Source organism: Crocodylus porosus, unplaced genomic scaffold, assembly GCF_001723895.1.
Source record: "Crocodylus porosus isolate Cpor-Errol unplaced genomic scaffold, CroPor_comp1, whole genome shotgun sequence".
Classification (NCBI taxonomy): domain Eukaryota; kingdom Metazoa; phylum Chordata; order Crocodylia; family Crocodylidae; genus Crocodylus; species Crocodylus porosus.
In genome coordinates this window covers 108,813,576-108,826,758 of record NW_017728931.1, presented here as the reverse complement: position 1 = coordinate 108,826,758, position 13,183 = coordinate 108,813,576, and the positions used below count along the sequence as shown (strand labels likewise).

Genomic DNA, 13,183 nt, shown 5'->3' with positions numbered 1-13,183 from the left:
GCCCCGCGCCGGGCGATGATGTCACTGCGCGCGCGCGCGGCGGGCCGATATCACAGCCCTCCCCCCATTCGGAGCGGCTACAGCCCCGCGCGTGGTGTCGCTCTGATAACGTCATTGCCGCGCAACGAGCCCACGACCTAGCCCCCCCTCAGGCCCTCCCTGCCCCTTCTCGGCCCCCTTTGTACTTCCTCAATTGGCCGGGGGACTCTAGCCTCCCTGCCCAGCATCTGACCCGAAAGATGGGGTTAATGCCCCAAATAGGTTTTGCTTTTTTTTTTTTTAAGTAACCTAACATTGCTGACTTCTGGTGAGTTTCTCATCTGCCATCTCACCAGGCTGCAAAAAGACGTGCGTCTCCCACCTGTTTGTGCATTTGGTTTTCCTTTGCTAGCCCTAGTGCCTTACCTTTGCCTAGGGGGCAAATTCCTTTCCTTTGTACCCCGATGCTTCCAATTAGCAAAATCGCTTTGAATTATAAACCCACCCTTGGAAGGGTTTGCAACCCCTTCTGATTCAGTTTCTACCCTTCACCTCCATCCATGCATCCAGGTCATTAACAGCAATGGTGAACCTCACCAAAACCAGAGTATAACCATTTCAGACCTGCCAGTCAGAAATGGATCTACTAATACTAGTTTGTAGCTATTCAGCCAGTTGTGTATCCATCTAATATCAACCAGAAAGGTTTTTGCTTGAATAGCCATAGACAGAAGACATGTAATAAAGATTATTACTATTTAAAGTTGTAGCACTCAGAGTATCGAAGTCCATAACCATTAATATCCAGAAATATTATGACTACTCTTTTGTAGTCTTATGTATACACTTTGTTTTCAATGTTCAATTCAACATCTAAAAAAAAATCCCTATTTAGTTGGTCTAATAAAATATCTTACATTTACCCAGAGAACCTTGTCTGCCTGTGTCCTTAGACCAGCACAGCTAAAACCAACAACTCCAAAGCTTACAGAAGTTTAAGTCCCACATACTTTCAATGGGGGTTAGGCTGTTTTTAGTGCTCTTAAAAAGATTACCTTAACTTCAGCAAATTAAGCACATTTTCATTGAGCACCCTGGGTAAGAACTAAAATTAATTACGAAATGATTGGAATAGACATGTCAGAGTTAAGGCACTACATTGTATTTTAGAGTTAACGGCTTGCAGTTGTTATCTTAGAAAAAATGCTGTCAAAATGAGAAAAGAGCTATTTAACAATACAAGTAACATTTATAGATTTTCAAATATTAGCTTTATTCATTCTGCTTTATCATGATCAAATATTAATGTTCCAATTACAAAAATAAATAACTATCTTTACAATGGCTGGAACAAATTACAATAAGTGATGTTGCTTATTTTAAATTGTTCCTTGCATTTAATGTTTAATGTCCTGTTCATTTTCCAGTGTCAGCCAGTGGAGTGAAGAGAGAAGAACATAAAGCCCCTGGATTTAAAGTGCTTTTAGAAGTATTTGTGTTTCAATATGAGCTAGATATCAACTGTTTACATGACTCATAGCATTGTCAGAAGGATGATGGGTACAGCAGGGGGATTCATATGGTAAATGCCATACTTAACGGGGCATGTATTTAAAAGCAACAAGAGACACATGCCTAATTCTGTACCTAGCATTAATTCTCTGCCAAGACCAGTCAACAAGCACAACTCTGGTAGAGGATGGTTTCCTGTTGTGTAGGCATCTGCTCATTAACTTTCCACTGAAAATGGTAGAATGCAAGGTCAAGAGGCACATTTAACAGAACATACCTGGCATGTTCGCAAACAACAAATTAATTCCCATTTGTTGGAATTTTGTTTAGCTAAATTAGTGCATATTACAGTTGCACAGGATCACTAGGCTTCTTATTTTTATAAAAGAACCCTCTTTTTAAAAATGTATTGCATGGATTCTTTATGGTCAGGAAAGAGGTTGTTCTGAAAGCCCAGGAAAATGAAGTCCTCTACCTATAGAATATTTGCAGCACATACAGGAGCAGTGTTTCACACTGTGGTATTTCTAAGGGAAGATATATTAAGTCAAAGGTTGTACTTAGTCTTGACAACAAAGAACCAAGACATGCTACAATGGAAAATGTCATGCAGTATGTAATATAATTAACACATCAATATTATCTTAGGTTACCAAATTATCATTATTTTTAAATGACCCCAAATCCACACACACAAACTCTGCTTCAGAATTAGATTTTAGATTTTAGTAAGGCTTTTTGATAGCATTCTCATTACTAAGCTAAGGAATTACAGACTAGATGAAAGTACTGTAATAGATACATAATTGCTTGAATGGTTGTGTTCAGTGCATAGTCATCAACATAGATCCGGGTTTTCCGTTTGCCATGGAAAAACTCAGTAAAACCTGGATTTTCTCATTTTAAAAAAAAACCGGATTTACTCCTTTAAAGGAAAAAAACATGGGAAACAGTGGGTTTCCCCTTACAATGTGGCAGAGTTCCAGCCTGCAAGAAGCTGGGGGGAGGGGGGTGGTCAGGCAGGGGGTGCCACGTGCATGTGCGTGCATACACATGCACATGGTTGCCAGGCAGCCTGGAGAGCAGCTCCTACAGGTAAGTCTAGTGGGGGGGGGGTATTACAGCCCTCATAACGAGGGACAGAGGGAGTGAGGCAGGGCTGGGGCTGCTGCTCAGCCTGGGCCATGCATGGGGCTTGGGACCCAGGGCTGGAATGCACAGCCGTAGGGCCTGACTGGGGAGCAGGACAAAGCCATGGGCAACTCATCTGGAGGGCAGGCTGGCTCCCCACTGCCGTATCCACTCCCAGGGGGCCCTGTGGGGCATGTGCCTCCCAGACTTATGCACAGGGTAGAGTGGGTGCAGGCTGCCCACTGCAGGCTCAGGCTCCCTGCCCTGCTCCCAGGGCCTTTGCAGCCCAGGGGGCAAAACCCAGTGTGGCAGAGCAAAGTGGGGTGGGAAAGCTCATTGTCACTGCCATGAGCCCTGCACCACCATATGCACATAGAGTTGTGCCCCTCACTGCTGCTGGGCAGGCAGGAAGTGCCTCACTGGTGGTGTAGAGCTCCCAGCAGCAGCGAGCCTTCCTGCCCAGCCCCATTCCACCCTGCCATCGTTCCTGCTGGGTTGCAGAGGCGCCAGGGCCTCTGCAGCCTGTGAGGAGCCCAAGCCCACATCCACTCCCCCCAACGGCCTCTGCTTGGGTTGTGCCACTGTGGGGGGAGCCAGGGTCCATGCCCCTCTCCACCACAGCTGTGACCTGTGACCTCCCATGGGCAGCAGTTGGGGTTTGGGCACTGTAGAACCAGATCCCTGGCTCTGTAGCCCTGGCAGCTGTGGGCCCCTACCAGCAGGGAGCTGTGGGTGCGGAGTGAGGGGCATCAGTAGGGATGGGGGGCTGTGGATTGGGAGAGGGGCACTGGCATGGGCAGGGTACTGGCCTACCAGGGCTTCTCAGCACCACAAAGCAGTGAGGGAAGATAGCTGCAGCTGGATCCACGTCCTGGTGAGCAAAGGGCACCAAGGGAGCTCTGATTTGCCATGATAAAAAAATCTAAAATCAAACGCCAAAATTTATAGGCATTTAGAATTTATTATAGTGATTGAGGGTGTAGGTTGCAGCCATGTTGGTCTCAGGACATAGGTAGATAAGGTTCTTTGGGTGAATATGATATCTTTTGTTAGATCAACTATAAAATTGTTTTCCAACTATATAAGCAAGCTTTTGGATTTAAAAACCCTTCGTCAGGCTGAGGAAGTCTCTGCAGTTGGTGTGTGCTCTTCCTGGATGGAATAAATAGTAAAGAAGCCAGAGGCTTGGCTGGTATGCATGCAAGATCAGCAGTCAGTGAAGATGTAAACTGAGGAGTCAGTGGGTGAGAGACAGGCTGGGTGGGATGAAGGTAGGAATTAAATAGTAGAGAGGTACCGGGGGAGTTGGATGTCAGGCAGGTTATAATGTGTCATAAATCCAATGTCTATACTGAGTCCATGATTTTTTGTATCCAGGAGGCTGATGAAGTGAAGTTCATAGGCTCCTCTCTGAAGTTTTGTAAGTTCCCTTTGAGGTGAGTGGTTCCTTTGGAGAGAGAGAGAGTGGTTTTCCTGTGAGAAATGTGCCCCCACAGGTAATTGGGTATTCTTGTCTTTAATAGATTTCCAGTGTGCATTCATTCTGGTGCGCCAAATGCCCCAATGGAAAATATGTAGGAGAGACTAAACAACAACTGTGCACCAGAATGAATGTGCACCAGATATCCATCAACTCTTCTCTCTTTTTAAACTCCTTCTGGGAAATAGCAAGGTAGGCAATTGGTAATCAGAAAATTAAAATAAAGTGCCATTATGTATGTGTGGGGGTTATGGGGAATGGTAACCAGGGTCAAACACTGATAACACTGTTCTTTTTGAGTAGCACCCTACTCCATGAATAGGTTCACTAGTTTCACAGTTAATTTTTCCAAGGCTGAATAACAAAAAGTATCTTAGAAATGCAGGCAGAAAACAAATCTGGTCACTTGCCAGAGACTGGTGCATTTCAAGAAAAGCAAGGAGGTTCTAGGGATGCATTCAGAAAAAAATAACGTATTTGGCTCCCGTTACAAGCAGGCAGTGCTGGGCATTTGTTTATAATTTGCAGTAATTCAGTTATTATACGTAGTCAGTTCAGAAACCCATTTTCTGCCTTCTCTACACTTCGGACCAAGTTTCTAGTCAGCTTCAAAACTCATGTCAGCTTATTTCATTAGCAAACCTTCTTTGCACTCACCAACGCAGAGGCTAGGGATACAGACCGATTTGGACATGCTCTCAAGGTGGGCCAACCAAAACCTAATGGCCTTCAATGTTTATAAGTGTAAGGTGCTACACCTTGGTAGGAAGAGCCCTCAACATGTTTACAGGCTTGGCCGTGCTACGCTTGCTAGTACCACGACCAAAAGGGACATGGGGGTCTTGACTGACCACAAGATGAATATGAGCCACCAAAGCGATGCTGTGGCTGGCAAAGCAAACCAAACTCTGGTGTGCATCTACTGATGCATCTCAAGCAAAACCAGGGTAGTCATCCTCCTGCTTTACTCAGCCCTGGTTAGACCACAGCTGGAGTACTGTGTCCAGTATTGGGCCCCCCACTTTAGGAAGAAGCAGCTTAAGAGATTCCAGAGGAGAGCCACTGGATCCAAGGCCTGGAGGGAAGGCTGTATGAGGAAAGGCTGAGGGACTTGGGACTCTTCACTCTGGAGAAGAGAAGGCTCAGGGAGGACTTGGTGGCAGCCTACAATTACATAAGAGGGGTGCATCAGGACCTAGGAGAACAGCTGTTTACCAGAGCTCCACCAGAGATAACAAGGTCTAACGGCCATAAACTCTAGGAAAGCCGATCTAGACTAGACATAAGAACAAAATTCTTTACAGTGTGAGTGTCCAGGGTCTGGAACAAACTCCCCCCAGAGGTGGTGCAAGCACCTATTCTGGACTCTCCTAAAACAGGTGGATATATTTCTTGCTGGGGTCACTTGACTTCCTGCTTATGGCAGGGGGGCTAGACTCGATCTCATGAGGTCCCTTCCAGCCCCTAATGTCTATGAAATCACACAGGCCCCAATCCTGGAAGCACTTAAGCACATGAGTAACTGAGAATGTGCATTAACCTTTGCGGGCATTTCTTTGTCAGATCAGGCTCATAATATGGCATGCAGTTCCAACGTTTCTCCCAGTACAGATACTTCATGAGGATTTGGTTCGGCATCATAATAAAACTATACAGCTAGAGCTACTGGCTGAAAATGTTGGGGACTTTTAATATAAGTAAGTGTCATAAAATAATCATGAATGGCTCTTGCTCAGGCTATAGCTTAATCATCTTTTTGTTTGCTTAACACATTGTTCTCTTCTGTTGTGATAAAATGCATCAGATGATAGCAAAATATCCTCAGCTGCCAGAAAAACAGTCCGCTACTACAAAGAAAAAGGAAACAAAAGAGCAGTTATTAGTCCAAAGACTGTCATCCTGGAAATATCTATGCATGCACATTTAAATATATGAGGAACTTTCATTGACTTCAACAGGATTACTCATAGAAACTAAGCTAAACATATACACACATTAGCGAATTCTGAACCTTGTTCAGAAAAAGGTTAACACAGACCCTGTCTTTGTTCTCTTAATTATTCTCTAAATTTATAGTTTGGTACCACAACTATTTTTCAGTATTAGTTATCGTTAAATATATAGAAATGGATGTGCTCTGCGTTTTATGCACTCTCCCCTCACGTAGAATTTAATATTTTCTGTCTGAAATGGAAAATGATCCGATTGAAATGGAAGATGATCTTACCAGGCATTTAGGACTTCTTCCTGCTCATATTCAACAACTGAAACACTCCCAGTAACTAAATGGTACAGGATCAAGCTCTTGTTAAGCTTATAACATTTTCAGAAACTATCTTCAGTAGAAAGGAGTGGAGCCAGAACTGGATAATTACCTGAACACTGAAGCATTTTCCATTCCTGTTGAAGCTGGTGCCTTAATAGTTTTATCTCACGTACATTTTCTTGAGAAGCAGATGCATAGACTCCAAAGTCATGTGCAGAAACTTTGTTTAAGGCTTTAGCCACACTTTGCACCAGTTTTATCTCTGTGTCCTATTTAAAAAGAGTGTTGTAGTGAAGCAGGCTGACTCATTTAAAACAAGCTCTTGCAAAAAAGTTGGCAAGAATAAGCAACTTAATTTTCGGATGAAATTTCCTTTTTTTTTTTTCTTTTTTTTAAGTGCTAGCAATGAAGGAGTTCTTTCAGAAGCAGATAAGAAGCAAATTTATACCGAATTTCTGGAAGACTAATTTGTCCCAAATCTAAACTGTATATCAATTACACTCTTATGAGCAAAAAGCACTATCCCTGAAGACAGAAAAAGAAGTGGGAGGCAAAACAGGTCTTGTTCGCTTCACAGATCACTGTATTTTCAATCAGGGACAGTGATTTATCTTGCTTTGCTCAGTAAAGGCATTTTAAGCATTTGTTGGAATCTTTGAACAGTCTAAAGTCACTTAAAGCACATTCATTTAAACCACTGTCCCTGGACATTATGATATACAATGAACAGCAAACCAAATTACTTTCAGTCTTCAGGAATGTACTCTTTAATCTTATGTTATTAAAAAGGGCAAGGAAGATTTTTAGTTCTTCTAAAAAGCTAAGCTCACTGCTTGCTAAGCACCAATATAAATCTTTTTGTGTCAGTCATTCCTTAGAAGCTTAGACATTTGTCTAGGTTCTTTTTTAATCTCCCTAGGCCTAACCCTCAGATGATCAATAATTTTCCCCAACGGCATACTCCTAATTAGTGTGTACAAAAGTTTTAGTATCTGTATAGCAATGTACAGGTTATATTAGTTTAGATAATTTCCATAACATATTAGAGTAAGTTTAAAGAAAGTCTCCCAAAAGTGAGTGAGCTGTAGAATAAGGTATAGAATCATACGGTTGGAAGGGACTTTAGGAGGTCATCTAGTCCAACCCCCTGCCCCACTCGAAGGAGGACCATCCCCAACTAGATTATTCCAGCCAGGGCTTTGTCAAGCCAGGCTTTAAAAACCTCCAAGGATGGAGATTCCACAACCTCTCTGGGTAACCCATTCCAGAGCTTCACCACCCTCCTATGAGAAAGTTTTTCCTAATATCTAACCTAAACTTTCCTTGCTGCCACTTGATACCATTGCTCCTTGTTCTGTTATCTGTCACCACTGAGAACAGTCTAGCTCCATCCTATTTGGAACCATCCTTCAGGTAAGTTAAAGGCTGCTATTAAATCCCTCCCTTAGTCTTCTCTTCTCCAAACTAAATAAGCCCAGGTCGCTCAGCCTCTCCCCAGAAGTTATGTGCTCCAGCTCCCACACCATTACCATAATTAAGGATTCCAGATGTGGCCTCACCAGTGCAGAATAGAGGGGAATAATTACTTCCCTCAATCTGCTGGCAACGCTCCTGCCAATGCAACCCAGTATGCTGTTAGCCTTGGTAATGAGCACACTGTTGACCCATATCCAGCTTACTGTCCACTGTAACCCCCAGGTCCTTTTCTGCAGAGCTAGTGCTTAGCCAGTTGGTCTTAAGCCTATAGCAGTGCAGGGGATTCTTCTATCCTAAGTGCAAGACTTTGCACTTGTCATTGTTGATCCTCATAAGATTTTTTTTGGCCCAATCCTCCAATTTGTCTAGGTCACTCTGAAATGGTATGTTGAAATCTATTTAATTGATACCTTGATGAATGATATGTGCTTAATTGGACAATTGCCAGAAAACAGATTCCATTCAATGCATTTAAGTAATAAATACATGAGGAGAGAGAGATATAGGCTGAAGTTAGTCAGAAGGCAGAGTAGAGATGTACCTTACAGCCCAAATCAGAGATGTGTACATTTTAATGAGCCACATCTCACTTCATCAAATGACAAAGTAAGCTATAGCTCATGAAAGCTTATGCATCTGAATCTGTTACTCTACAAGGTGCCCCTCTACCCTGCCTGCAGCCTAACAAATAAAAGTTACATTTGCCCAATTAAATAAACACGGGGAAGACTGTAAATGGATTCATTGTAATTTATATGCAATTTCACTCTTTTCCAGTCTTCCTTTTGTTCACTGCATCCTTTCTGCTATATAGTATTGTTTGTAAACAATGCATGGCCCCTGTGGCTGGGGGTGGGGCATGACGGCACTGGTAGTGGCAGGAGCATGGTGGTGGTAAGCAAGGAGCTCCTGCAGACACTGCTGCTGGCAGATGGGCTGGTGAGTGCTGACCAGTGACTGCTAACTGCCTGCAGGTGCTGCAGCGAGTTGGGGGGGGGGCAGTGAGCAGCAACCACCCGCAGGCACCACCAAAAGTCAGTGGTACCATTTTGTAGTGGGTGCACCACCATGCTCAGGGGGTGCATGTGCACCTGCATGCACTCCCTACACATTGCCAATAGTACTGTTCCTACTTGTATTTCAAATAGCATCCAATTATCTTAAGTATGTGAATGAGAGTTATGATACAAAACACTGTGGCAGATGAGCATTATTAACTTCAGTTTTGCAAAGCAGTTGTCAGTGATGGAAAGGATAAGGCTCAAGTACCACATTCAGAAAAAGGACTTGGGCAGAATTTGGATACCTAAGTCCAAAAGTGCAATCCAGAGAACCATTTCGAGCTGTTGCATAATCACTGACACTCAGTTTTGATTTTGAAGGTCCCTAGAAATTTACAACTGGGCCTCTGAACAGGCCCAGAAATGCTACAGACTTGACAAGGCTGAGCATCTTAGAGCCTAAATCCCATCAGAATCCAAACATTCTTCCATCTAAGTCTCCAGAGGAGACTCGTACAGTATAGTACGAGTTCTCTACCCGCTCATAACATACATCAATAGGACTGGACTCCCCACTATAGTTCTCTCATGTAGAGTTGCAGCTGACATTTTCTTTTAAAAACAGAAGAATAGGCTAGTGACAAATACTTAAACAGGATATTAGAGACCAAAATTCAGTTCCCTCCTCTACTTGAGGGAATGTAAGCCCACAACCCTATCTCCCTGAAGAATGCCCTAGCAGCTAGACCATACACTATTCTAGGTGGGGGCTCTCTCCCCTTCCTTTTGTAGCTGTGCCACTGCACAGGAAAAAGATCCAGATAGGCAGAGCCAGAGGAAAAGAGCCTCTACCTGGTGGGAGGATGGGGGGGGGTGGAGGAGAAAGGAAGAATCCAAGGGTCAAAGTTCCCAATGCTATTTTCAGAAATTGTTAGTCCCCACCCAGAACAACCTGGTGGTGGTGATGGTGCTGATGTTGGGCCGTCCTCCTTGGAAGCTATAAAACGTAAGTTTGAATTCTCTCAGGCAAATACTGAATTGAATTTGGGTCTCATTCTGTGGGTGGGTTAGGTAACTATATAACAACCAGGGAGGTGTTGCCACTGCCATCAATATTTAACCAATAAATAAATAAATAAACAAATAGAGAGACAGAAAGCACACTGTTGCCATCTTTAAAAGAAACAGTGTAGGCACCTGTCTTCAGGACAAAATTCTGTGAATTGTGACTAGATGGAGAATCTAAACACCAGAGAGAGAAAGAATTTCAGATATGCTTCTTTTGCAGTATTTCCTATGGCTAGCCTGGACAGCAACCCTGTTCTGGATCCTGCTCTGAAGTGCACAACTTTCCTCACCATTTTACAGAATTCTAAATTCTATTCTGGGAGTCAGATACCTAAAATGAGGTACTGAAATGGCATTTTCTTGGCACTTAATTCTTTATTGAACCAAACCCAAGTAACGTCCAAGGACACAGACACTTTTACCTTTACATTGGCTTCTTTTTATGTAGTTTGTTTACATTAACATTTTAATGATTTATTACTATAAAATCAGCTAACTAAATGAAATTTAATACCCCCAGCAGAGTGTATTTTGGTGAGACTCTGATAACTAGGATGCTCAGAGTCTGCTCCTGCTCCCACTGAAGTGAACAGTGCTTAAGTAGGGTCTTTCTTTATCAATTAAACGGATTGCAAGATAAATCAAGATTAGTGTCAATTCTTACCTGAATCACTGCAAGAATTCGAGACTCTGCTAATCCTTTCAGAAGACTGGTAAGCAGAGAAATCCCATTTATACCAAGGCTCCTGTTTGGTCCAACAACTATTACAATTAAGTCAGGTTGATAGCTGTAAGCTACGGGAAGAATGAATCCAAGTGCAGCAGAAAAGAAGTTGTTTCTTTCAGTATCCTTCAACAAAAATGAAGAACAGTTTAACATAAGCTTGAAACTAAGATCCTTGCGAATATTCAACAATCTGAGATTTGTTTTTTCAAATAAAGTAGTAAGACTTCCGACTTCTCATGAAAACAGGATACTTACAGATTCCCATATAGCGTTCCTATTTTTCATATGAATCTTTATTTCTATCAATTAGGTAGCAGAATTACTCCACTTTACTTTTTACTTTACAATTCTGCCATCTCCAGAATTACTATAAGAAGTGACTGTAACTTTTTTCAAGTTGACAGAACTTTGGTTCTTAAGATGCACTGTTAGCAAAGAGAGAAACTGTACGGCAAGATTTTCAAAGGCACTTGCCATTGAAAATTTTCCCCAATAGTGTTCTAAAGTAACCCTTATTTAAACTAATACCATTGGACAATGTAAACTGTATGAAACAGCAAATAGATTATTTTCTTAACTCATTTAAAAATGAAGAGAGTATTTTATCATATATGGTCTTCAGAAATTTAAATTTACCTCTTTCCAGTTCAGAGAAATAAAGTACTTGGAGCCAGCCTTCTCAGATGGTTTCTGACAAATATTTACCAGAAGATTTTTTCTGTAAATAAAAAAAGTACATTATACTACTTCATCACAATTTCTAATGACATTTTTAAATAGATTTAATAAAATTAAAGGAAGTATTTAATAAAAATATTTTTGAAATGGCTACAATTACTACCAACTGATTTCCCAGTTTAATCTCAACAGCATGAAGCTAATTATATTATGAAACACTATAATAAAAATATCAATACCAATTAAAACTAAAATCTCAGTGAAGCTGTTTTTGTGCTGTATTAAAAATGTTTTAAAAAGTAGTCATGCCACTTTTATAAGAAAAGGAAAGTCTGTAGGAGCTGGCCTTCAATAAAGAATTATACATTCAACTATTATTTTTTGCTTGTGCAATTAGTGCATTTTATAACATGCACCAGGGAAGTAATCAAATGAACAACAACAACAAAAAATCTCAATAGCAAAATTAATATAATAATTTTATTTACCTTTAGAGGACATTATAAAGTCTCCCTGAGCATCATAAGAATGGTTCTGCCCCACTTTAAGATGATTACCTCATTAACTGATGTTTGTCATGCTCTGATTGATTATTTACTGCCAGTTTCAACAAGTCTACAAGCTCTCAGAAACACGTATAAAGCCTTTGGTTTTAAATAGCCTGAAATAACAAAAAGCCTTACCCATCTTCCACGCTGAGCTCAGTATCCATTTCCCCAACAAATATGCAGAGCACTCTACAGAACACAAACAAAAGTCCATAGTATGTCTGTGTACTTACATAACCTGCAACTTTTAAAAAAATATGCAGTTGTCCCTCAGATTGAGTAATCTGAAAATATGGCATTCCTCTGAATTTTGCCCATTAGCAATATGCAAAAAGGTTACGGAAACTCTCTATTAAAAAAAACCAAAAACCAAATAATCAAAACCTTGGAGACAGGGCAATCAAAATCTGGAAGCAGAAGAAAACATTATAGAGCTGTCACTTAACAAATTGAGTTTTGCCTTGATAATCTGCTTTATGGTGACATTCACCATTCCCAGCCAGCCCCATGCTGCACAGGTAAGCACATGCAGCTTGGAGGTGGCTGAGGACTGTCCTGTTTTGGGCAGTCTCCAGCCAGCTCTGAGTTGTACATGCAGACTTCCCCAAGTAGCCTAGGGCTGGCCAGGAACTGTCCCAGATTGGGTGATCAAGGCACGGGGCTTGGAAAGACCTGCAGGGGTGTGGTAGGTCCCAGTCCTCTGCCCTGATCCACCAGTGGGGCAGCTAGCAGTGAGCTAATTACTAGCTGCCCTGCTGGTGGATTGGGGCAGGGGGCTGGGACCTGTCCCTCCCCTGCAGCTCTTTCCAACCCCTTTACTCCTGATCAGGGAGCTAGGGCCAGGAGCTCCCTGCTGCCAGGCAGAGGGACACTGACCCTGCCCCAGCAGCAGGCAGCCCCCTGGGGCCACGATACAGCTGTCTTGTGGCCCAGTGCTCCCTTAGCACCCAAGGAGAGCCTGGAGCTCCCCCCAGTGGCAGCAGGGGCTCAGTGAAGGACAGGGAACTGGGTGCAAATCTACTCTCTAATCCCCATATACGTAGATGCCTGCCCAAAAACCCTTACTCCAGGGTATTTTACAACAGAGTAAACGGGCATGTCCAGACAAGCGTACACAACCCTCTTGCTCCGTCTCAAACCCCTTTGAGATGGCACAAGAGGCATGTGCAGGAACAAAAGTGTTCCCTGTGGGGAACTAAAAATGTCCCCCAGGGGTCAAAAACAACCAAAGTTTAGAAAAGCGGGGCAGGGCATGGCCCCATCCCCTGAGCCCCCAATCACTCCCCTGCCCCACCTCTCCCCCTGCCAGCCCCCCTG

At 42.6% G+C, this 13,183-nt stretch overlaps 1 protein-coding gene across 2 annotated transcripts in view; it reads right to left on the bottom strand.

Annotated features, from left to right (window-relative positions):
- Nucleotides 1-5,768: 5,768 nt before the first annotated feature.
- The window catches only part of HDAC10 (histone deacetylase 10), a 24,956-nt gene continuing 17,541 nt past the window's right edge, over nt 5,769-13,183 (bottom strand). For both annotated transcript variants that reach the window (XM_019543472.1, XM_019543473.1), the window contains 5 exons: nt 12,002-12,055; nt 11,277-11,358; nt 10,578-10,763; nt 6,478-6,637; nt 5,769-5,949 (listed from right to left, as the gene is read on the bottom strand). In XM_019543472.1, the coding sequence (XP_019399017.1) occupies nt 5,924-5,949; nt 6,478-6,637; nt 10,578-10,763; nt 11,277-11,358; nt 12,002-12,055 (508 nt within the window). In that variant the 3' untranslated portion in view covers nt 5,769-5,923. The remainder of the gene's footprint in view (nt 5,950-6,477; nt 6,638-10,577; nt 10,764-11,276; nt 11,359-12,001; nt 12,056-13,183) is intronic.